The sequence below is a fragment of the Camellia sinensis genome, chromosome 6, assembly GCF_055761805.1.
Source record: "Camellia sinensis isolate YWXY chromosome 6, ASM5576180v1, whole genome shotgun sequence".
Classification (NCBI taxonomy): domain Eukaryota; kingdom Viridiplantae; phylum Streptophyta; class Magnoliopsida; order Ericales; family Theaceae; genus Camellia; species Camellia sinensis.
In genome coordinates, this window is record NC_138966.1 from 21,024,418 (window position 1) to 21,047,220 (window position 22,803).

The 22,803-nt window shown below is 35.8% G+C and overlaps 1 protein-coding gene across 1 annotated transcript in view; it reads right to left on the reverse strand.

Moving 5' to 3' along the window:
• The window catches only part of LOC114297276 (nicotinamidase 1), a 23,802-nt gene continuing 999 nt past the window's right edge, over positions 1–22,803 (reverse strand). Inside the window, exons 2-6 of the mRNA XM_028241676.2 lie at positions 17,008–17,165; positions 14,316–14,499; positions 14,034–14,167; positions 13,704–13,886; positions 1–479 (exon numbers count right to left, since the gene is read on the reverse strand). Of these exons, the coding sequence (XP_028097477.2) occupies positions 405–479; positions 13,704–13,886; positions 14,034–14,167; positions 14,316–14,499; positions 17,008–17,165 (734 nt within the window). The 3' untranslated portion in view covers positions 1–404. The remainder of the gene's footprint in view (positions 480–13,703; positions 13,887–14,033; positions 14,168–14,315; positions 14,500–17,007; positions 17,166–22,803) is intronic.

Below are 22,803 nucleotides of genomic sequence, written 5' to 3' on the forward strand. Positions count from 1 at the left end.
TGCAAAGAATAATTCCACGGAGAGGGGATTTGCATATATGTATATGTTATATTATTGTTGGTTGCAACTATGAAGAAATGCTATGTTGCTTACAAACAGACACGAACCAGCATCATTGGTGTGTAAATAAAACAGCATTGATGTGGAATTCTGAACCAGCAAACACCAACTCTTAACATATTTCACAGAGGTTACTACGTTCTCAAATCCACTTCGAAGTAATTATTGTAAGTAGCAAACCAACCCAAACACATGTAAAACTACAAATAGTTTACTGATATATTGACAATAATATGAAAGCATTAATATATTAGTGGAAGAGCTTCCCCTCCAAACTTGATAGAGTTTGAATTGCAGATTCAACATACAGACACCAGTTTAAGGTCATGGTTTCCTCATGCACATCAAAATGACACTTGTGACACCACCTTGGCTCCCCTTCCCTTGGCCATGTAAAGGCCTACATGATGCATCAGTTCCTGCCACACAAAAGAAAAAAGAAAAAATGATTAAAAGTGTCGACAAAAGTGGTTAGTGGAGTGGATTTGCCACATCCTAAATATCTAGACATTAGCTATAGAGCTTTTCCATCTTCACTGAATGCACTAAAAAAAAAAAAATTAGAGTGAGAGAGCCCAAAAACAAAAGGCTTCCTTTTTAAACCTAATAGCTACATAATTTCATCTTGTAATTTAATATTTATATACTTCATGATAAATATTTACATTCCGATGCCTAAATCAGAAAGTTTCAGAAGAGAATAAAAATGAAGCACGAGAGATGGATGGAGAGAGAGAGAGAGAGAGAGAGAGAGAGAGAGAGAATAGTCTCCATTCACTGTGTCCCCAAACCGTGAGGGTTGATGTCCTTCTATAGCCACGCTTGCCTTGCTCTATAATGATTCCTCTTCCTACTAGGAATGGAGTCCCTTGAGTAGTTCTTTTCTATTCTTTCGCAACTCTAATTCTTGATTTGGTTGGATTGCTTCCAACCTGTATCCCAATCAAACCACCATTTGACGTGGCCTTCTCCTTTTGTCACATGCTAGACAAGTCAGCACTGACCAATGGTGATGCCTCACCTCAACTAACTATCTAGCTAGATTTTTCCTCTCGTAACTTAAATCATATGACTTCTTTTCCTTAGATAGCAATTATCCTTGAAACCTTAAGTTTTAGTGAGTTTCCCCATTACACTATGAGCCTACCAAGTGACAACTAAAGCTTATTTTTGTGAAAAATCTTTTCCAATTTATGCTAGATCCTGTGTTATTTGAGGTGTATTAATTATAGTTGTCGAATCGAGAATTATTTCGCGAATCGATATACTTTTGTGAATTGTGAATCGTGAATCGAATCGAATAGATAATCATTAAGATTCAATACAAAGTGTAATACAAAACAATTATTAAAAAAATGATGTTGAACAATGGTATATATGGACCAAAAAAATAAAATAAATTGATTTTGATACATTATAAAATAGTTCTTATCCAAGGACAAGATAACATTATCTAATTGTTAAGACATTGTTGTTAGCATTAGTCCACCCATATGATAAAGGTGAGTCATATAGTTATTAGGTTAGTTTATACATGTATTTGGGGTTATGATAGTAGAGTCATATGTGTAGGATTTGATTACCTAATTGTATGGACTAGGATTCTCATGAGTAAACTATTATAAATAGTAATGTGGACTATAGGGTTTCTCTGAGAGATTGAGGTGAAGGAAAAAGATAGAGATGCAAGGGGTGAGAGAAAAAAATACCGTGAGGCAGCGAGGCGAGCAAGGGCTTAACTATCTTTGAGCATGGGGCTCAGGTAATATAAGTTTTGAGTGTTTTAGTCATCTCACATATAATCTCTATTTTATTCATAGTGGAAGCTCTCTCTCCCATATATGTAGGCAATTTGGGTCGAATCATGTAAATCTCCATGTGATTGTTTTTCTCTTTGGTGTGTGCGTGGGTGTGCTTCCATTTACGTTGGCGGGATATGGAATAAATCCCAACAAGTGGTATCAAAGCTAAAGGCTAAGAAGCACGGATACTTTTGAGAAGGTGGCGTATCAGTATCGTCTCCATGTCGAACACCGACACTCTTTGAACACTCTTAGGACACATGTCCAAGACTCTTCAAAACGTGTCCTATTTTTTAAATTTTTTTAAAGACCCGGACACTCTTTGAACACTTGGAGGACACACATGTCAATAGCTTAAACACACATGTCTATCGATTAGACACATGTGAAACTAATTAGAAATTTGAACAAAACAACTTAAGATACAATAATAAAACAAAAACCATAAAAATGTATAGGAATTAGTGTCATATTGCATTTTTTATTATTTTTGAATGATATATTCATATATATAACATATAATAAATATATAAAATTATATATTTCTTGCGTGTCCCCCATGTGTCGTGTCCTGCATTTTTTGAAAATTAACGTGTCAGCATGTCCGTATCGTATCCATGTTATGTCACGTATCCATATTCATGCTTCTTAGGCTAAAGGTTACCGATCCTAGGTGCAGTTGGTAGAGGGTGTGGCCATTACATACGGAGGACTCGCACAAAAGAGAAAGAAATCCCGGGTGGTACAGGAAAAAAAAAAGGTTCAAATCTGGTGAAGACTTTCGCAAGAAGAAACATGGTAGAAAATTCACAGCGAAAGTGGATCTCAAGGTTTTCAGGGGTTGCAAATTCATCAGTACAATCAAAATTTTCATATTCTAAATAGGTTTAAAGGGATTGGACAGATTCAAAAGTGATCAAAGGTGATTGCATGTGATCTAGAAGTAATCTGATTCAATCAACAAGGAAATCCAGTCTTTACCAAGTCAATTAGACGGTGTTTTTCCTGATTGGACATCATGATTAGCAACTTGTACAGGCTCGTGGAGTATACTATGACAAGAGGGAAGCTATTGTCTAGCATTAGACGAGTAGTATAAGTTGTGGGTGAACAGTGGTACGCAACAATTGCAAAGATATTTGGTGGCCACCAAGGGGAGACAACAGGTTGCCTGATGTCCACGGAAGGAAGCTTCAAGCATAGAACTTGAGATGGTTTCGCGACAAGATGGTGTACACCAAGGGAGGACGCGAGTCTCTTTTCTATGAAAGTTTTGGTTCTTGGCAGTGGAGACACCACAGGGAGGTGCGATGGATCCCATGGGCTCCATCATGAAGACAAAGAAAGCCAAGAAGGACGCGTTTAAAGCACCATTGCGTGAGGTGCGAATAACATAGGCACTTGGTTCAATTGGTGCAACATCTTCTAGGTAAAGGTGGAGTGTATTACGCAAACTAGGACATTCAGGTTGGAGGATGCACGTAACATTTACCCCACATGGGTGAAGAGGGTGATTGTTAGGATTACTCCACCTATGTGATAAAGGTGGGTCCCATATAGTTATTAGACTGGTTTATACATGTATTTTGGTTAAGATAGTAGAGTCCAAAATCTACTGGGAATCCTAATATATGTAGGATTTGGTTACCTAATTGTATGGAACTAGGATTCTCATGGATAGACTATTATAAATAATCATGTGGACTATAGGGTTTCTCTGAAAGAGATTGAGAGATTGAGGTAAAGGGAAAAAAAAATAGAGATGTAAGTCGCGAGAGAAAAAATATTGTGAGGCACCGAGGTGAGCAAGAGCTCAACTATCCTTGAGCATGGGGTTCGGGTAGTGGTGTAGGTTAAGAGTATTTTGGCCATCGCACATGTATTCTCTATCTTATTCATAATGGAAGCTCTCTCTCTCCCATGAATATAGGCAATTTGGGCCAAACCATGTAAATCTATGTGGTTGTTTTTTCTCTTTGGTGTGTACATAGGTGTGCTTCTGTTTGCGTTGGCGGGATATGGAATAAATCCCAACAAATTGTATTCGTAGTAATAGATGTGGGGTGTCCAAATTCCACCAACCAAAAAATTATTTAAAAATCTTAGTATAATCTCTTGTAACATCCAAAAAATGGACTTAGAAACCCTATATAGAGTATAATAAGAAGAATTAAAATCTTTTACTTCAAAACCTAAAATACTTTAAAAGGTATGTATGTGTATTGTTGTTCAAAAAAAAGTTATTAAAAAAATTACAGAACCATTAGGTCTAATTGCCCTAACCCAGGCAATATTAAACCATATTCAATTCATGAATTGAATAGATAAGTTCATGGGAGTAAGTTACTTTAACCTTAAATATCCTTAGAAGATGTATTATGAGCCTTTATTTTTTGGGGGAAAAAAAAAAGAAGAGGAAACACGATTCAGAACATATTTGTCCTGATTCTATCCAATTGGATCCAATTAAAAACTCTAATCACCAAAATAACAACAAATTATGCATAGCTAATGGTTATTTATTGTTTGGCTATCTCCAAATTAGCTACTTTCTGGCTAGAAAAGTCAAAAGTAAAAAATAAATTGTTTGATTTGGCTAAATAAGTAACTTCCCCATAAAAAATCAATTTATTGAGAATCTCATCATAATTGTGCAAAGGCGATTTTACTTTCAAGGTAATTGATTATGTTAATAAGGGTTGTACAATGCTCTATTTGATTCGCGAGAATGAGATGAAATAAAATGATTATTCCTTGGGATTCCTTATGGAATGATTTTTCCCTTACAATGGTGAATAATGATTCCATTTGTAATGTATTTTTCTTTATTTTTTTTAGTCAACCAAACATAAGAATTGATATTTTGATGGAATGATCATTCCATTCCACTCCATTCTAATGAACCAAACATTGCCTAAGAGTAATATGGTAATTTCTCACCAAGAAAGCAAACGGGTAAAAGACCCACAAAACTTTCTCCATAACAAAAAAGCAACCTTTTCTTAAGCAATTACCAAATGATCAGCATCTTTAGATTCTAGAAAACTAAAAAAATAAAAAATAAACTAAAAACCAATTGTCAAACACATGTAGAATTCTAATTCTCATCGGACATGCATCCAAATGTGTCGTGTTATATTTTAAAATTTTCTTTGAACCAGACACGCTATGGACTCTTAGGGAACACATATCTCCATTGCTTAGACAAACGAGAAACACATTTCAAGTATAAAGAAAATAATTTGGGATCCAATGACAATAAAAACAATGTGAATTTATACCCTATTAATCTCTCCTTTTTTATTCTTCCAAATTTTATGAATACTGCAAACCTTTAATTTGTTTATGAACAAACAAGCTCCCTAAAATACGTATGACTTTATGTTCATATTTATTTTCCAATATGTTGAATCGGGAAAATGATTTGTTACTATTTTGATATAATAAATATAAATGTATTTATCATGTAAAAATGAAGCAAGTATTATTAGTTTCATGTATACATATAAAAAATACATATATTTTGTGTTGTTGTTGTCTCCTTTTTGTATTTATTTATTTATTTATTTATTTTAAGAATTGCCACGTTGTTGTGCCTAGGCTATATTATATAATTTTCGTGCTTCTTAACTCAGCTAACTGAATGAAAACTTCATAGCAACCATTCACAGTCAACTAAACCAATATTATCTCCCATTCATCTTATTTTGGGGTCATTTTTCTACCAAGCAAGGAATCGATAACTTCTTTTCCACAGCCTTAAACCCAATATCTTCGAGGCCTTCTTGCCTCATGGCCTTCAACTTGAAGTAAATTGCTCCTTGTTCATGCAACTATTAGTTTCTGTAACACAATCAAACCATCTTCATTTATATATAATTTACTCTTAAATCCATTGGCCACTCATCCATCCATAAATCTTCATTTATGCTACAATTATTTTATTTATGCCTTTTATTTAAAAGATGAAACATGCCAACCTTATGCCCATCTTACAAAAGTCTCATCATTCTCATTGATAGCACGATGCAAAATATTCCCCACTTCATGCATCGGTCTGACACGACCACACTCATAATATTCCCAGTGTCTTCTACACCAGTCATTCCCCACTTCATGTATAAGTCCAGTATCATGTATAAGTCGCTCATGGCGCACTCCCTAAGTCGCCTCCTTGGTGCACCATCACAAGCTTCTACACCGGTCCGACATGACCCCATAAACTGTCTTCTACACCGGTCCGACATGACCCCGTAAACTGTCTTCTACAACGGTCCGACATGACCCCGTAAACTGTCTTCTACAACGGTCCGACATGACCCCATAAACTGTCTGCTACATCGGTCTGACACGACCACACAGTGTCTGCTACAACGGTCCGACATGACCCCGTAAACTGTCTACTACAACGGTCCGACACGACCATACAGTGTCTCCTATCCCATTTTTTTTTTTTTTTTTTTTTTTTAAATTGATGTATATTATTGATTGATATATTACAAGATTGTTGTGTATTGATTTGTATGTTACAAGCTATTATATAGGAGAGGTGTGAGGTAAGTGAGTGGTGGTAGTGGATGGTAGTGGAGGTGGTGGGTGGTAGTGGAGATGGTAAGTGTGTTAGGTTTAGTGGGGGGATGTAGTGGGTTAGGTTAGTGGGTTAGGTGTAGTGTACATTAACAGCCCCCCTCACAGTATCATGTATAAGTTGCTCATGGCGCACTCCCTAAGTTTATACACAGTATCATGTATAAGTTGCTCATGATACTGTGTATAATGGTGTTTATACACAGTATCATGTATAAGTTGCTCATGATACTGTGTATAACAACTTATACATGATACTGTGTATAAACTTAGGGAGTGCGCCATGAGCAACTTATACATGATACTGTGTATAAAATTATACACAGTATCATGTATAAGTCGCTCATGGCGCACTCCCTAAGTCGCCCCCTTGGTGTTAAAATACAATGTATAAAATTGATTGTGTTATATTGATTGATGTATTGATGTGTAAATTACAGATGGTGAGGTACTCATTATATAGGAGAGGATTGGGGAGTAGGTGAGTGTGTGTGGTAGGTGAGTTGAGTGGAGGTGGTAGGTGATGATATATTTTAACAGCCCCCCGCAAACTCAAGGAGGATAGAAACTAACCAACTTGAGTTTGGAGAGAGGAGCAAAACAAGAAAATACATAAAAATAAAAAAAGATAGGAGACACTGTATGGTCGTGTCAGACCATTGGTGAAGATACTGAAAGGTGGTGCCATAACGTTGTAGAGGACACTGGATGGCGGTGTCATAACGGTGTAGAGGACACTGGATGGCGGTGTCATAACGGTGTAGAAGACACTGTATGATGGTGTCATAACGTGGTAGAGGACACTGTATGCTAACCGGAATCAAATGTCGGGACAGTTTATAGGGTCATGTCGGACCGTTGGTGAAGGCTAACCGGAATCAAATGTCGGGACAGTTTATGGGGTCATGTCGGACCGTTGGAGATGCTAACTGGAATCAATGTCGGGACAGTTTATGGGGTCATGTCGGACCGATGTAGCCACGCGCATCGCGCGCCTCTTGACGCCAGACAAACGGGCACGCCAGCCAAGGCACTCACGTGCCTCGCCATCATATCTGGCACGCCTTTTGATGCATCGGGCACGCCTTTTGATGGCACGCCTTTTTGACAGATTGGGCACACCTTTTGAGGGCACGACTTTTGAGGGCTCGATATCTACATCCATGTATATCTTTTGGGCAGCCTATATACACACTCATACAGTGTCTTCTACACCAGTCAGCTTTATCAATCCCTTTGTTTCAACCTCAAATAGGTTTCTATCTTCACACCTATTTGAGTTTGAGAGGGGGTTATACACAGTATCATGTATAAGTCCAGTATCATGTATAAGTCGCTCATGGCGCACTCCCTAAGTCGCCTCCTTGGTGCACCATCACAAGCTTCTACACCGGTCCGACATGACCCCATAAACTGTCTTCTACACTGGTCCGACATGACCCCGTAAACTGTCTTCTACAACGGTCCGACATGACCCCGTAAACTGTCTTCTACAACGGTCCGACATGACCCCGTAAACTGTCTTCTACAACGGTCCGACATGACCCCATAAACTGTCTGCTACATCGGTCTGACACGACCACACAGTGTTTGCTACAACGGTCCGACATGACCCCGTAAACTGTCTTCTACAACGGTCCGACATGACCCCGTAAACTGTCTTCTACAACGGTCCGACATGACCCCATAAACTGTCTGCTACATCGGTCTGACACGACCACACAGTGTCTGCTACAACGGTCCGACATGACCCCGTAAACTGTCTGTTACAACGGTCCGACACGACCATACAGTGTCTCCTAATTTTTTTACACAGTATCATGTATAAGTTGCTCATGGCGCACTCCCTAAGTTTATACACAGTATCATGTATAAGTTGTTATACACAGTATCATGAGCAACTTATACATGATACTGTGTATAAACACCATTATACACAGTATCATGAGCAACTTATACATGATACTGTGTATAAACTTAGGGAGTGCGCCATGAGCAACTTATACATGATACTGAGTGTGGTCGTGGAGATGGTAAGTGTGTTAGGTTTAGTGGGGGGATGTAGTGGGTTAGGTTAGTGGGTTAGGTGTAGTGTACATTAACAGCCCCCCTCAAACTCAAGGAGGATAGGAACTAACCAACTTGAGTTTGAAGAGAGTAACAAAACAGAAAAGTAAACTGATAAATAAAAAACAAAACAGGACAGGAGACACGGTATGGTCGTGTCAGACCGATGTAGAAGACAGTTTATGGGGTCATGTCGGACCGTTGTAGAAGACAGTTTACGGGGTCATGTCGGACCGGTGTAGAAGACAGTTTATGGGGTCATGTCGGACCGGTGTAGAAGCTTGTGATGGTGCACCAAGGAGGCGACTTAGGGAATGCGCCATGAGCGACTTATACATGATACTGGACTTATACATGATACTGTGTATAACCCCCTCTCAAACTCAAATAGGTGTGAAGATAGAAACCTATTTGAGGTTGAAACAAAGGGATTGATAAAGCTGACTGGTGTAGACCACACTCATAATATTCCCCACTTCAAAATATTCCCCGTAAACTGTCTTCTACATCGGTCTGACACGACCACACAGTGTCTGCTACAACGGTCCGACATGACCCCATAAACTGTCTTCTACATCGGTCTGACACCGCCATCCAGTGTCCTCTACACCGTTATGACACCACCATACAGTGTCCTCTACATGGTTATGACACCCCCATACAGTGTCCTCTACAACGTTATGACACCACCATCCAGTGTCTTCACCAATGGTCTGACACGACCATACAGTGTCTCTTATCCTCTTTTATTTTTCCGTACTTTCTTGTTTTGTTACTCTCTCCAAACTCAAGTTGGTTAGTTCCTATCCCCCTTGAGTTTGCGGGGCTGTTAAAATTCACCTACTCCTTACCTACTACACACTCACCCTCTTCTACATATAGGAATCATGAATCATTGTAATATATATCAAGATACAACAATCAATAATACATACAATTTATTCTCTCTCTAAAAAAAAAAAAAAAAAAAAAAAAAAAAAAAAAAAAAAAAAATATGGAGATGGGAGGAAATGATAAGTATGGTGATGATGAAGATATAATAATGAAGAAAAAGAGAGCACCAATTAATTTGTATAATAAAAAAAAATAAAAGTTAGGCGGTGAATGGGTGTGAGAAGTGAGGTGGTCAAAACCCTGGTAAGTTATGAAAGAGAGTGAGAGATTCGAAAAATGTGAGTGGGTCTCTTGTTTATTGATTTATTCTTCCAAAACTGAAGAGAGAGGGATGTATGCCGTGTGTGTGAATGGTGGAGCAGTGTAGTGTGGGTCTCTTGAGTGGAATGTTAGAGAGAGAAGAGTGAGTGCCCCCCATGTGGTTCAGCCGAGAGAGTGAGAGGAGGTGCTGCATGTGTATTTGTTTTTTTTTTTTTTTTTTTTTTTACATGTTCAACACTTAAAAAACAAAACCAGCCGAGAGAGAGAGAGCTCAAGAGGCCTTCGACAGAGCCATCCGTAGACGGACGATGCAGATCGGCGAGAGGACGATGCAGATCGGGAGCGGGAAGGGGAGGCGGAAGAAGGCGGGGATTGCGACGGAGGGACGGTGGCGACGGCAGCTTCTTCCGGCGGAGGATGTGCAGAACTCCACGTTGTTGGCGACGGAATGGGAGAATGTAGAGGGGCAATCGAAGAGCCTTGGGGGAAAACGAGCCCTCATTTTCTGAGTATTCGTTGTCGAAGTGGGAATTCCTGGAAGTGGTATGGACGCTGTCGATTTCACTACTGCGATAGTGGCGGAGAAGATGAACAGGGGACATGCCGTGCTGGTGAATTACAGGTCTGCTTGGTGATGGAGGCACCGACCCGTCTGTGAGGCGGTTGTTCTGTTTTATGTGTTTGTTTTTTGTTTTTTTTTTTTTTTTTTTTTTTTTTTTTTTTTTTTGCATTACAGTGCCAGTTTCTTAGAGCCTTTGCTACCTTCTCATTGAAGATGGTTGGCTTCATAGTTGTACCCATAGAGGTGACAAGCTGTGGGCGAGGGCGCAGGAGGCCACGGCTGCGGCGCTGTAGGAGCGGCTTCAGCAAGCCATAATGAGCGGCGGCGGCGGAGAGGTGGAGACGAGTGGACCGAGTGGTGGAGACGAGTGGACCGAGTGGCAAGTTTGTCGATGGCGAGTGGTTGTGTTGCCGGGTCGTCACCTTTGTGGTTATGTTGCAAGTTTGTCAGAGGATGCATGTCTACAACTTGAACTTCTGGGTTTTACCCCGGATCGATTCTCTCTCTACTCTTTATCTCTCTATATATGTAATCCAGAGCTTTTCCGCTATATTTGGATTGCAGGGTCGATATGGGTTTTGAAGACTGATGTGGAAGATGATGATGGAGAAGAGGAATTTGCTTGCTGCTATGGCTTCTATGGGTGTGATAGAAATGACAGCGGAATAGGTTGAGGTCCGGCGGGCGGTCAAGGCGAGGTTGCCGCCCGCCGGTGAAGCGAGAAATACTAAGGTCTTAACCTTGCTCTGATACCATGTAAAATAACTGATGTATTATTATTGATTGATCTGTATTACAAGATTGTTGTGTATATTGATTTGTATGTTACAAGCTATTATATAGGAGAGGTGTGAGGTAAGTGAGTGGTGGTAGTGGATGGTAGTGGAGGTGGTGGGTGGTAGTGGAGATGGTAAGTGTGTTAGGTTTAGTGGGGTGGATGTAGTGGGTTAGGTTAGTGGGTTAGGTTTAGTGTACATTAACATCATGCATCCTACTTTAATTCTATGGTAAGTGTCCTCTCCAGCAACCCTTCCTCATGGATGACCAAACCAAGACAATGAAATCAATCATTTTCAAGAATCTCAGGAGTCAGGACCTTTAGAATAAACTATTTTTTCATTTCTATTATTAATGTAAAAAAATGCAACCAAAGTATTCTATGTTCAGCTTACTTTTGATTCTTAGCATCTTCCAATTCATAATGTACCCATATTTGACTATTATTGATAAGCATCATACAACATGGGTCCTCTACTAACTATTCCAATTTAATTCATTTGAAGCAAATGAAAAATGGACCCTTATGTAAAACTATTGATTGGACAAAAAGAAACCAATCCATCATATATGTCCTGACTATTCTGATTAATGCATATAACCCATTGTATAGAGATCTCAATCTAATCACTACTAACAATAGAACCATTCCCATATTAAAGTACAATCAACGAATCACATCAATTTTTAGGTGTAGTTGCAACACGATTATGTAACTATTATTTGTCCGTAACAGTTAAGAGACCAAACCTAGGGGATCTCACTTCTTGGACTTCAATACCTTCCGAATTTTCCATCAAGTCCACATCACCATTCGTGTGCTTTGGATCTCTTAATCAACAGTTTTCATTTGATCCTCACCACAATTCCTTTGAGGAACTCTTGAAGAATGCCCCCAAAAGTGAGCCAATAATTTCAAGTCGGTTGAATCATCTGTTCTGACAATCATGCACGACATTTCCTTATCTCTTGTTGGTCTTCAAAAATGGCTTCAAACTTTGAATAAAACTCTGAATTGGTTATCATGATGAAGGAAAAATATATATGGAAAAGAGGTTTTGTAAAGAACGGAGCCGAAATTGGGTCACTGGTTGCTAGATTGAATTATAAAAATTTGAGATTGTTTCGTGTTGGAAGTTAGTGGGCATAATTAAGGGAGCTATATTGGACAAGGTTATACGGTTGTTTGGGCTTAAAAATGGGTTAGATTGTGTGGCTTAAATAGGCTAAGTCAGTTAAATTGGATAGAGGCCAAATTGGGTCGTGGGTTTATTATTGGGTCGAGTAAGGGTTATACAGTTGGTTGGTTGACGCAACTTTGGTACAAAGACAGCGATGGAGATGGCTCAGAAAGGAAGAAAGGGAACAAGGGTTGATCGATATTACGCTTTGATACCAAATTGATGCAGAATAGAGAGGGAGAAAGGGGAGAGCTGAAAAACACAATGGCCACACACAACCTAATCACACAAGGCCACAACCTTTGAACTCCCAATTTCATTAATCAACTTTGCATGATACCATGCCAAGCATTCTAAAGAGAAACTAGAATCCCTAATAGAATAGGAAACGAAATATTAATAAGATTCAAATTAAACTTTAATTAAAAAATAAATAAAATAAATATAAATACTCAAGACGTAATTTTTTAAAATTGTAAATACAGCTTCCATGCCAAAGTTGTTGTGTGTATGCATGGACATTGAACTCTATATGCCTCATCAATATATTTACAGTTTCAAGGTGAACTAACAACACTAACTTGTAGAGAATGCGCCTAATTATCTTACTTGTTTTTCATCCATATATGAGAAAGGTTTATTTACCTTTTATGTTTCAAGGAAAGGAACCAACATAAAGTCTCTTCGAATGGAAAGCAAGTTGAGATTTATCCTTCATTTATCACAGAAGGACGAACATTCTCTTGATAAAATGATCATTTATCACCACATCTAACCTTAGCTGCATGTGAATCAGGGGAGAGGGAGGGACCGGGGAGCGGGGGAACATAAACAAATCTAAGGTTGGGAGTGCCTAAGAGAGTGTTTATGTATTTTATATATAAATATATTGTAAGAAATTTTTTTGTTACTTGGTTGTACATATAGTGTCTACATTACAATATCACTTAAACTACTAAAATATAAGTACAGTGAATTCTCAATAAAGTAACAATTCATCACCAATAGAATACATCTTTAATTGAAAGATCTATCAAAAAATCACAATTCTTTAATTCTATATAGGAGAGTCAAAATCTATGATAAATGTTTGTTATCTAGTAGGAAGCATGATTCTATCTCGACCGAACCCGTTTATAACAAAATTCTTGCACTGGACCGCAATGCAGTTCTGGAATGAAAATGTCACCCCCATTAGCTATTCCTACAACTAGGCACCCAACACAAATCAAGTGAGGCTTTCAAGGAAGGCTCAAATGAGCAAAATATCTTTTGACAAGACTAATTACTCATTTGAACCTTGCAATTTCTTTTTTGTTTTATTATCTCATGCCTATTAGTTAAATTCTGCACATCCTAACTTTCCAGAATTCTCATTATGAGACTCTTATGCTTCCTGCCAAATCCCTCCCATGATAATTCTGCCATTTAACTTAACTCCTAGTTTTAACATCCCAACAAGATTAGCGACAACAAAAAAAAATTATGTTCCAACTTTTTATCTAAGTTTACCTGTGGATGAGCAATGCCTTTGATGTTTCTGGCAACATGAACTGGAAGATCAAAAGTAGCACAAGCGCGAGAATAAACAATCACATCCTCCAGAGGGGTGAGAAAACCATGATTCCTTGCAGAGAGAGCAGAACAGACAAAATCTAGGACGCAGATGTCCGTGCATATCCCTACAACCAATATCTTCAGAAAGAAAATATGGGCCAAATTACAAATGCATTTTCACCATCATGTAAAGCAATAGAACTCAAATTAATTCCCATAGAGAGTCAATTTAACAATGCAACATTAGAAATGAATGGTCACTTTGTGGGAAATAGAAATACTTACAACTTTGATCTGGTTGGTTTTCACCCAATCTACAAACACATTGGAACCATCTTTCTCAATAGAACCGATAAACCCGTCAATGCAATCCTTGCATCTAAGAGTTACATTTGGTTCATGTTCCAACCACTGCAGAGCTAAACATAATAGAAAGAAATCAAGAAAGGAGAACAAATTATACAATACATGCTTCTCAAGTCACTACTAGTAAATTCATTGCCAAATTAATATATAGTAACTAAGCAGAGATCAAGCCAGACCAGATATAGAGGAGATGGAAAATACCAGGAACCAATTTTGATTCATCTGTTCCTGCTATACAGTGAGGAGGATAGGGATGCTCTGGGATATCAGGGTGATGAGAATCTAGAAAAGCAAGAACAGGCCATTTATTATCACAAAACACTGTGGCAAGCCTCAATGTCTCATCGACCATTCCAGAAATTTGTTTGTCGGGCGCTGTTGGAGCCTGCAGAGAAAACAATTCAACACAAATATATCATTTTTAACATTTTAATGGAGAGAATCTTAACAAGTCAATGGCCATGTAAAATATAACAAAAAGAGGAAAAAAGCAATAATAATATGTTACTAAAACGATTAACTCAAACCAAAATTAGAATACACAGCATGCAAATATAATATAGTATAATGTCTATGAAGTAAAGGAGATCATTTAGAGCACAAAATAAGATCTCATTGATTACTTTTAGATAAATTACACTTTGCCCCGTTTATGTTTGGCCATTTTTCCACTTTGGTTTTCAAGTTTAAAGTTTTTATTAATTTACTCCAAAAGCTAACTTGTGTCCAAAATTAAACAGAAAATGACACTTTACAGTCAAGTGGTGTAAAAATATTTATTATGTATAGTTCATGCATCTTACACAAACCCAAATTCCAATATAATAATAAAATTTTTATGTTATGTGACAAATAATGTGACATTTTCTATCTAATTTTAAATAAAAGCTAACTTTAGATGTAAAGTAGAAAAACTTAAAGCATGAAAGGCCAAATGAGAAGGGAAAAAAAAATTTAAAGGGCGAAAGTGAGAAAATGATCAAAGATAAAGGAACAAAGCGTAATTGATACTATGATATTTGCTGATTTGATCAGGATCAAAGTACTTGGGAAAAAACAAAAAACAAAACAAAAACAAAAACAAAAACAAAAAAACAAACAAACTTGACTCAATCAGCTGTTGGGCTAGTTCAATCGATTTTTCATCATTGGAAACAGAGGCCATGTTTGTTTCGCGGCTTGAATGGCCGGATTGGACTACCATAGCTGTGGGTCCCACCCACAGCATGTTCGGTAGTGAAATGGGAGAACAGCTTGATAGTCAAGGGCTTAGTAATCCCTCTCAGTAGTGGATTAGCTTGGCTAGATTTTGGATGGAATTAGGAAAATAATAAGGGAATTGAGTCTATTTTATACAAAAATTTTAGGCTCCGTTTGGTAAGCCTCTCAAATTATAATTTCACCCATTGATTTGAGTGTGTTGTTTGTTTTGAACTTTCAAATTATAATTTTACACCCATTTCTTAAAACTCAATTCAAAACATAATCATTACTTTTCAAAACTCATAACCAAACACATAATTCAAAACCCTTTTCAAAACTCAATTCAAATCAATATTTTAATTTTTTAAATATTTTAAATATTTAAATATTTTAAAAATATTTTAATTTTGTTAAGATTTTAAATATTTTAATATTTAAATATGTTACGATTTTTTAATTTTTTAATTTTTTGAATATTTTAATTTCAAAATATTACGATTTTAATTTTTTTAATTTTAAAATATTTTATAAAAATAAATTCAAACTCTATTTTATAAAAATATTTTTAAATATTTTAATTTTTTTGTTATGTATTTGGTTACGATTTGAATGTAGAGTTGTGAAAATAGTATGGAGTTTCGAGTTATATGTTTGGTTATGAGTTTTAAAAATAATTTCTTAATTGAGTTTTGTTTTATGTGTTTGGTTACGATTTGAATGTAGAGTTATTTTTAAATTTAAAATATTAACATTTTAAATTATTTAAATTTTTTGAATATTTATTTTAATTTTTTACTTATTAAATTTTTTAGTTTAATTAAATTATTTAAATATTTATGATTTAAATTTTTTTGAATATTTATTTTGAAAAAAAATTATTTCCTTTGTAGAATTTTCAATTAAAAAATTGATTAATATTATTTTCTGTTAATAATAAAAAAATTTAATTGAATTTTTAAAAGAGTTTGGTTATGAGTGTTTATCAGAATTTTCAATAATGTGAAAGTAGTGTGTTTTGTTATAAGTTATAACAATTTGAATTAAGTTTTGAAAACTCTTTCCAAAACTTATAACCAAACAAATTTTCTTACTTCACATGTCAAAGTTTCACTTTATTCAAAATTCATAACCAAACAAATTTTCTACACTCAAATCATAATTCCACAACTCACAAACTCAAAATATAACTCATACTCTCAAATCATATTTACAAAACTCTACCAATCGCAACTTTATTTTTTTTTACCAAGTGCACTTGTTTGTTCTAATATTTGCTTTAATTTTTTTAATATAAAAATAATTTATTTATTTATTTTATATAAAAATAATTTGATAATCTCAGCCTTATATTATCATCAAAATAAATATAATTTTACTTAATTCCTCTCTAACAGTTCTCACGTTAACAAACACGTTAACAAACTCTTCAGTAACTCTCACCAATAATCACATCCACCTTAATCCCCAAAACAAACGTGGCCAAAAAGATAAGAACTAACTATAAGTTTCTTTTATATATCTTCCTTCATTTTCTCAGCAACCAAACAAATCACGAAAAAAAAAATCGCAAAAAACACAAATAAACATTAAAAAGAAATAATAGACACGTTCTAAATAAATGAAAAGAGAAGAGATATATGTATGTATGTATGTATGTATATTGAGATTGAGATTGAGATTGAAAAAGTACCAAATTGCCAGCTCCGACTGTGCAGAAGCCATTGACGACGTCGACGATAACCAGACCAGTTTTAACGTCTCCTGACACAACCAAAGATTCCTGCTCCACCGGAAGCTCTTCCTTCAACAAATCAATCTTCTGCGACCTCACCATTCTTCTTCCTGTTCCTGATTATATAGGCCCCGTTTGGGACTTCAGATTTTTCCCTTTTTTTAACACATCACTCTTTTCAAAAGTGTTCATTGTTTTTTAACTCGTACAGCAGTTATTTATACCACTAATTTTGGTACTTTAATTAAGCACCAATGACATGATAATAAATAAAAAAATAAAAAAAATAAATTAAGATCAAAACATCACATCATTGTGGGTGGAGCCTACTGCCCCACTAATTTTAGTGCTCTAATGGAGCACTAATGACATGGCAATGAATAAAAAAAAACAATAAAAATGCTAGAGGCCCCAAAAATTCTATCAAAAGTTTTACCAAATGTCTCACATGGGTGTGGGACCCACATGGGATCCACATTGTGTGGGTCCCACACCCATGTGAGATATTTGATAAAATTTTTGGTAGAATATTTGGGGTCTCTAGCATTACTCAAAAAACAAATCAAGACCAAAACATCACATCATTGTGGGTAGAGCACACTGCCAACTCATTAGAGCTACCTTTAGAGCTCAAAAATTAGAGTTCCAAAGCATTTTTCTTAACTCGTAAGGCCTAGGAACAGATTTTTTTAATAATTTTTTGATTTTTAGTTAAAATGTGATGTAAAAAAAATAGTATGTTTGGGATGATTTTTTAACTTTTTATGAAAAAATGTGCAAAAAATAAAGAGAAATGAAAATCTTTTGTTGACTTTTGATTTTTTTTAATAATTTTTTGACTTTTTAACTAAAAATGTCATTTGCCAAACGAGGCTTAAGATTAGAATATTTATACATAAAAAAAATTAAGAAGATTGGATATATAATTTTAAAAATAATTATTTATTTTTTTAATTTAAATTTATTTAAATATATATAATTTATTAATTTTTTTAATTTTTTTATATAAATATTTTATTTAATGAAATTTAAAATATAAATGGTTTGTATAATGAAAATCAGCCCTAAAATTAACTTACTAAACTCAATTAATTTGAAAAAAAAAAGTCAAAATTTATCCTAAACATTAAAATAAATAAAATAAAAATATAAAGTAGTTTTCCTGTCTAGACTCCTTAGGTTGGGAGGATCTCCGGTCAAAAACTTAGGAAAAAGCCAAAATAAAAGAAAGCAATGTGGATGGATGTCGACGTGAATTAATGAATTTTAATTTTAAAAAAAAAAAACGAAGTGATTCTCTGGAAGGTTCACAGTCAGAAAGCAGTCGCTAGCTAGTTGTTTGAGACATAAAGCAGTTTTTTTCTCGAAAGCAAGTCATTGGTACCGTTCATTGAAGTTAAAAAATTCGGTTTTATATGATACATAATTAAATGATTAGCCAAGTTTTTATAAAAATGAAACTAAAATTGATGTAGATTAAAAAGAAATTAAAAAAATTTATGTTACTATTAAATTTAGAAAAAATTAGTTTAGGATCTCTCTTCTATTTTTAGTAATGAAAAATATCTATAATATTATTTTATGATATCTAAGGTTCCTCAACTCTACACTCATATATCATAGAGAAATTTGACTCTCTCAAATCAAATCTCATTTCTCTCTTTCTGCATTCCCTATTTCATCTCTCTTTCTCTAAATCCAAACCTCATTTGATCGAATCCTTAAATCTCTTTTTCGAAAACGAATCGGAATCGGAATCGGAATCGGAATCGGAATCGGAATCCAAACCCAAATCCAAATCGAAATTCAGAGTCGAAATCGCATTCAAGTTCATCAACATCGCATAATTCTCTCTCTAAATCTGCAAAATCATCAACCTCTCGTTGTAATTCAAGAACTCTGACGACGCAATCTAATTGTAGTGCCCTAGATTGTTCAGTTCCAGTTGGTTTCACTAGAGAAGAGGTAACTTTTTCGGCAAGTAATCGACGAATTCAACCTCACTACCACCACCATCACCTTGTTTTTGCTTCGGCTTCGGCCTCCAATTCCTTCTCGTGGACGACTTAAATGATTTCAGGTGAGAACGGCTAACTGGTTTCTCATTGTGTCTGTAGGATTAATTTGATCGGATAGTCCAGCTGCTTCCTAGGTTCAGTTTATACTATAGCCTTGTCAGATTTATGTTCCTACCGTTGGATGGGGCTTAATCTAACACTCATCTTCCACTTCACAGATTCGTCTTCTAGAAGACTATCTTCTATTTATCATGTGTCTTTTGTTGGATGACAAGCTGTCTCCAGATATCCTTTGCGGGCTTATAGCGATGCGTCTAGGCTCTTATCCTTTCTCTTGGTAGGAGTTGGGCTTTGGGCGTGGGCTCATATTTTTTTCCCTCCATAGATAACTTTGACATTCAATTTTTTATTTCCATGGAAGCATCATTTTCGTCCGTGGCAATAACACCAACTACTAAAATAAGAAAAATGTTTGACATCTCGATCCTTAATAAAAAAATTATAATTTTATATATAATGATGTGAAATGATAAATGTCAATTTTGATTTGTCACATCATCAGGTGTATTTGAGGGTCTCAAATGTAGGTCTCTAGTATTACCATTACAATAATAAGCATTCACACTCTGCTTGATCAATGAGAAAATAAAAGAAATTATTTGAATTTCTTACCTAGGTGAAAAAACAAAAAGAAATGATTGGGTTTCTCACTTTCTTATTTAGATAGATTGTGATTAAAAGAGTAATTTTGGCTTCTCACCAAATCTTACTATTTTTGGTGAAGTTTTGGGTGATTTGGCTTTCCCACCATTTCTCTTCATTTCTCACTCACCATTACTCACCTCATGAATCATCCAAACAAGTGAGGACTCCATTTCTTTTCTTTTCTTACAAAACCCCTTGATCTAAACTAGAGGTGGCAAATGGGTGAGTCAAAACGGGTTATACATCTAAAGTAATTCAACACAACCTGTCTATTTAATAAATGGACTTAACAGGTTGGGTAGAATTGGATACGAGTTGAACGAATGAACTCAACCAACCCATTTACCTTTTTTTTCATTTTTTAAAAAATTATTTTTAATTTTTTTTTTTTAAATTTTAGTAGTAGTGATAGAAGTATACTAATTTAGATGGACTTAAATGGATACCGATGTCCAATCCATTTAAACCCATTTATTAATTTAAACAGATTAATATAAATTTTAAATAGGTATAATTAGACGGGTTCATGAATTTGAATTAGATTTGACACATTAGATTTGACACCTCCAATCTAAACCTGAGTGTTAGTGCTTTATTGAACTAGAGACGGTTGCATCAAGGCGCCTGGATCATCTGGGGTCAACTTTAGAGAAGTGTTCCTACAGGATATAAACACCTCGTTTTGCTTAAGAAAAAAATATATTTGTTGCAATTTTTGGAGGCATCTCGCTTCCTCTGCGTATTTTTCCTTCTTCCCTTTTCTCTCGTCATCCACCGCCTCCTTCCTCCTTTTTCTTGCTCCCTCGAACCCTAGATAAGGCTAATAAAATGAAAGTAAATTTTGAGAATCTCAATAAGAAAATGCCTAGTTGTTGATCAATCAATCCTATATATTATGTTTTCAAATTAAACCCCCCTACATACACACACAAAATGTACAATTTCATCGAAAAATTGTCCAACACTCTGCAAATAACGTCGTAATTCATTCAGAGGCAATTTGGAATCCCATACAAAATCTGCCAATGAAGCGAACCAAAAGGCTTGGTACAGCCTAACAAGTCTACAAATCTCTAGCAGCTGAAGTAACGCTACCCTCTCGCAAGTCGCCGACGAGACACAGCCCCGACAAGGGTGTTTATGAAAATTATAGGGAAGAATTGTCCAATTTATCATGTTTCTAGATCTACAGTTTTGGGAGAGGAAGAAGAAGAGAAAAACAAAGAAGATGATGAGAGATGGGGTAGGGGAGGACAGTAGGGAAGGAGAAGGAAAAGAGAGAGGGGCGAGAGCTCCGACAGTCTTCATTTGTTGGCTTCGTTGATAGCGGTCGCAGAGGACGTTGGCGGTCATCGACGATGTCAGCGAGGATGGTGTGTCAGCCTTCGTCGTCTTCTCGCTCCCCTCTCCCGTTACGTAAAGCTCACTTTTCTTTTCTTTTTTGGTTTCAGTACACACAACACAACCACGTCATTTTGTACACTTCATGAAGAAATCACACTTCAGAGAATCCAAACGCTTTGTCCAGTCCCAATCAAACACGCATCACACGTACTACCGAAAAAGGGAAGGAAAATTACACTAATAACCTGGAAGATTTCTTCAATTATCAAGACACTTCTTGAGTTTATGACAAACTTGTGACACCTCCTCTCATCTCAAAATACGATCAATCAGTGGTAAGTTGGATGAGAAGGAAGTCTCCGTTAATAGAGAAGAAGAGAGGGAGGAGGTGAAGGGAGAGGGGGAACAATATAAAGCATAAAATGGGTTGGGGGCTATATATATGAGGGGAAATTAATAATTTCATTAGGGTGCATGTAATTTTACATTGTTTGTTAACTCGATTTCTTTTTTTTTTTTTTTTTTTAACATATGTACGTTGACTCGGTTAATCTTGTCAATTAACCTTGTCGTTAATGTAAGAGAGATTAGTGTAATTACAGTAAAATTATGAGACTTATTGTAATATTAAAAAAAAAAGTAAAAAAAAAAAACAACACTACTTAAGATAAGTCAATGTAATTTACTTATAATTTTATATTACCTAAATCGAACGTGGGGTATCGGAGGAGATCCAATACCCGCACCACCCCAAAGCGGGTGTGAGTGAGAAAAATGCCTCCCTTGAATCTTCATTGGGTCGGGAAAAGACCCACCCGTTCAAGGTAGGGCAAGCCAATATTGCCAAGCCGAGAAACACATCATGTAGCTTGACACGAGTGAGAAAAATGCCACCCTTGAATCTTCATTGGGTCAAGAAAAAACCCACCCGTTCAGGGTAGGGCGAGCCAATATTACCAACCCGAGAGACATCATATAGCATGACGTGATAGGATTACACATGTAGCTTTCTTTTTATTCGGTTGGACAGTTGCCAACTCAACAACTATTAATGTAACTAAAGGCTTCAATGGGCTCTGTAGTACAGTTTTTATAAGGTGATTATCACTTATTTTAATTTGGAAGTTTGTATTAGACTGTTTAGTATAATTTTTACTTATAACTTATTAGATAGAAATAACTTAAATAAATTGAAAAAAAAAACTAATTATTTGAAAACTGGAGAAAGAGTGTTTTTAGTTTCTACTTTCTGATTATCAATTTTTAATTTAAAAAAAAAAAAAAAAAAAAACCCTCCACCTAACAGGGTCAATGAATGCTCTTACTAAGGCCATGTTTGGTTCATGAATTCAAAAAATGATTTGAAAAAGAAATGAAAAAAGATTGATAAAATATTAATAAAATATAATTACAATTCACTTACTTTTACACACTTTTTTCTTTTTTCTTTCGAAATCTCTCTCTAAATTCATGAACAAAACACAGCCTAAAGGAGCCCATAATGTTACGGCACACAACTGAGGTTATTCTCTCCATTTATTCTTATTGCACTTTATTTATTTAATCTAAATTTTACAGTATTTCTAATTATTACAATATTGTAATAGTTAATCCTAACATTAATGGTTTGCTTCTGTAACAAGATGGATGCTACCACTCCTAAGTACTCAAAAAAAAAATCCTAACA